Below are 3,652 nucleotides of genomic sequence, written 5' to 3'. Positions count from 1 at the left end.
TGAGGAGACGATCTAGGAATTTATTCCTAATTATTACATGACACCCTCCTGCACTTGAGATAGCCTTTGTGCTACTTATTTTTTAGTGAGTCAAGTTTTTGGTGCCATTGCCGGGAAATAATTGCTTGACGTAAATTTAAACTCGTTATTTTTTATTTTTTTTAATTTTTATCTCAAATGTTTCTTTTACTATCTTATCTCTGATTACACATTTCACCTACTACTCAGTCGCTTGAACTTTACTTATACTATTTGGACTGATGTTTCATGTTATGGGTGAGAGACAATTCAAATAAGTTGGTTAGAGTTACATCGAGCACTGAGAGTAGTATATACAGCCTAGAGATAGATAGCTCTTCTGTTTTTTCTACAAACGAGGACATTGAAATTAAAGAAACCATGGTTACACCTGCACCACGCACTCTTAGAAATTATTTGCAGCCCACTCACACCACTACACCATCATACATTATTTTACCTGATAATGCACTTAATTTTTCTATTAGGCATGACATGATGTTAGTGATACCTCAGTTCCACAGAATGGATTCTGAGAGTCCTTATCAGCACCTGACATATTTTGAGTTGGCCTGCATTACTTTTATCGATAGAGTCATTACTGATGTATTTATTAGACTTCATTTATTTCCTTTCTCTTTAAAGGATAAAGCGAAGATTTGGTTTAATTTTTTGAGGCCTAATTCTATCTCTAGTTAGTCTGATATATAGCGTGAGTTCTTACAAAAAAAATTTTCTTTTTAGAGAACTTAGTATTTACAAGAGCGGATCAGCCAGTTCAATCAGAAATTTAACGAGACTTTCCAGGCTAGCTGGGAAAGGTTTAAAGATTTGGTAAACATTTGTCCACATCATAGTTTTGAATCATGGAGGCTGGTGATTTATTTTTGCACTAGTCTCACTCCAGAATGCAAGTAGTTTACTCACACTCTGTGCAATGGAGAATTCTTTAGCAAGGAACCTGATGAAACATTGCGATTTTTTGACTATCTTGCTGAGAGCACACAACAATGGAACACTTGGACTAATCGAGTTTCATTGACAGCACAGCCACTAAGAGCTATTGCTAGTGGGGCAGATATGAGCTTAAGGGGGAAACTGACATTCAAGCCCGAATAGCTGCAATGACTAGAAGATTAGAGGCCACATAGATGAGAAAAGTGAAGGCCGTGAAAGCAGTAGAGAAATGCTCTATATGCGCTAATTCGAACCACAAGACCCAAGATTGCTCGATAATGCCAATATTTCAAGAGAGTGGCTCTGAGCAGATGCAATCAGGTAACTGGGTAAACAGAGCACAAAATCAGCCTTTCTCCAATACATATAATCCGGGTTGGAGGAATCACCCAAATTGCTCATGGAGGAATGATCAGCCTGGCCGGTCTCCGACACCTTCTCAATAGCCATTTCATCAGGCTGCTTCTCAGCACCAATATCAACCATATTAGAGTTCTCAGAGCTATCCCTTTGTAACACCTTCAGGATTTCAGCTTCATGTAGCTGCTTAGAGTTCTCAGCCTCAATCATCTACGAAAAAGTCTTTAGATGACAGTATGGCACAGATGGCTAACACACTTCAGCAATTCATGCAGATTTAGGCCACCACAAATAATCAGAACACTCAGGCCATAAATGACTTGCGGGGCACCATCAATAAGATGAGTACGACATTGAGCACTCTAGAGAGAGGGAAAGTTCCAGCACAACCTCAGCCTAATTCTCAAGTATATCGGCAACAACCACAACAGGTACATAATGTCTCAGGGGATGTTATTGAGACAACGAAAGTCGTTCTTACTTTGAGAGGTGAAAAGGACATTCCCCAACCAGAGATGACCATTGACAGACATGTAGTTGCTCTTACACCTGAAGATACAACAGAGACTGATGAAGTTAAAAAAAAATCAGAGGTAGTGAGACCAAAGTCGAAGAATCCTGTGAGTGCAAATGTTGAAACTAGTAGAGGGTACCAACCTATGGTTACCTATCCTCAGAGATTGGCAGTTGGCCAAAAGAACAAATACCACGCTGAGATTCAAGCGATTTTCAAGCAAGTAGAGATTAATATTCCACTCTTGGATGCCATATAACAAGTTCCTTTATATGCAAAATTTCTGAAGGACTTGTGCATAGTGAAGAGGAAGTTGAATGTAAAGAAGAAAACTTTTCTAATGGAGCAAGTCAGTGCATTGATATTGAGCGAGACTCCTCAGAAGTTCGGATATCTCGACTCTCACAACATTTCCATTATGATCAGTGAGTCACGCATTAGGAAATGTTTACTTGATTTGGGGAGTAGTATGAACTTGCTGCCCTTCTCAGTGTATGAGCAGTTGGGATTGGGTGAGCTGAAAAATACCTCCATTATGCAACAATTGGATGATAGGTCAGTTAAGGTGTCGAGGGGTATTGTTGAGGATGTGCTGGTCCAGGTGGACAAATTTTACTACCCAGTGGATTTGGTAGTTCTTGATATGCAGCAGCTAACCTCCACTATTTATCAAGCACTTGTTATCCTTGGAAGACCATTTCTAGCTACATTAAATGCTTTGATTAATTGCAGAAGTGGAGTTTTGAAGCTTACTTTTGGGAACATGGCACTTGAGTTGAACATTTTCAATGCTTCCAAGATGCTAGCACATTTTGATGACATAAGTGATTTGAATGATGTAGAGAGTTTGACACCAACAAAATTTATTTACTCAACTTTTCCTTTCTCTGATGATGATTCTATTTTCCAGACACGTGAATTTTTACTTAATGAAGATTGACCATGTTTATGGAAATGTCCTTGAATTTTTGGATGGTTTTGTAGATTCTTCTTTACCACTTGAAATATAATTTGCAGGCACAAGATCACAACCACAGTTTGAAACTCTATCACCACCAGACATACTTAAATTTTCAGAGGAAAAAGTTCCCCAGTTATAACTGAAACCACTTCCTCAAGATTTAAAAGTATGTTTTCCTTGATCCTGAAGAAGGCATTTTCCTGTGGTGATTTCCTCGAAGTTAAATCAGAAAGATGAAACCCAGTTGATTGAAGCCTTAAGAAAACATCGATGCGCAATTGGTTGGACAATAGCTGACATCAAAGGTATTGATGCTGCTGTTTGTACCCACAGAATCCATCTTGAAGATGATGGTAGACTGGTTCGTGCTCAACGTAGGCTCAATCCTACCATGGAGGAAGTTGTCAAAGAAAGTGCTTAAATTGCTCACAATGGGTATCATTTACCCCATCTTAGACAGTAAGTGGGTAAGTCCAACTCAAGTGGTACCAAAAAAATCTAGTTTAACTATTGTCAAAAATTATAAAAATGAGTTGATTCCAAGTCGAATAGTTATTGGCTGGAGCATATGCATTGATTATAGAAAACTTAACTCAGCCAGTATGAAGGATCATTTTCCTTTACCATTATTGGATCAAATTTTAGAAAGAGTGGTTGGTAATGCATTTTATTGCTTCTTGGATGGATACTCTATTTATTATCAAATTGTTGTAGTGCATGAGAACCAGAAGAAAACCATTTTCACATGTCCTTTTGGCACCTTTGCTTTTATCAGAATACATTTTGGTTTATGTAATGCTCCAGCCACCTTTCAGAGATGGATGATGAGTATTTTTTCTGAC

General features: G+C 38.3%; 1 protein-coding gene across 1 annotated transcript; it reads left to right on the top strand.

Moving 5' to 3' along the window:
* The first annotated feature begins 1,676 nt into the window (after window positions 1-1,676).
* LOC108992431 lies at window positions 1,677-3,231 on the top strand. The gene is made up of 4 exons (XM_018966988.2): window positions 1,677-2,072; window positions 2,139-2,763; window positions 2,867-2,885; window positions 3,000-3,231. Exons 1-4 carry the CDS (start codon window positions 1,677-1,679, stop codon window positions 3,229-3,231), a joined length of 1,272 nt encoding a protein of 423 aa, XP_018822533.1.
* Window positions 3,232-3,652: the final 421 nt, after the last annotated feature.

The sequence above is a fragment of the Juglans regia genome, chromosome 2, assembly GCF_001411555.2.
Source record: "Juglans regia cultivar Chandler chromosome 2, Walnut 2.0, whole genome shotgun sequence".
Classification (NCBI taxonomy): domain Eukaryota; kingdom Viridiplantae; phylum Streptophyta; class Magnoliopsida; order Fagales; family Juglandaceae; genus Juglans; species Juglans regia.
This window is presented reverse-complemented; position numbering and strand designations above follow the sequence as displayed.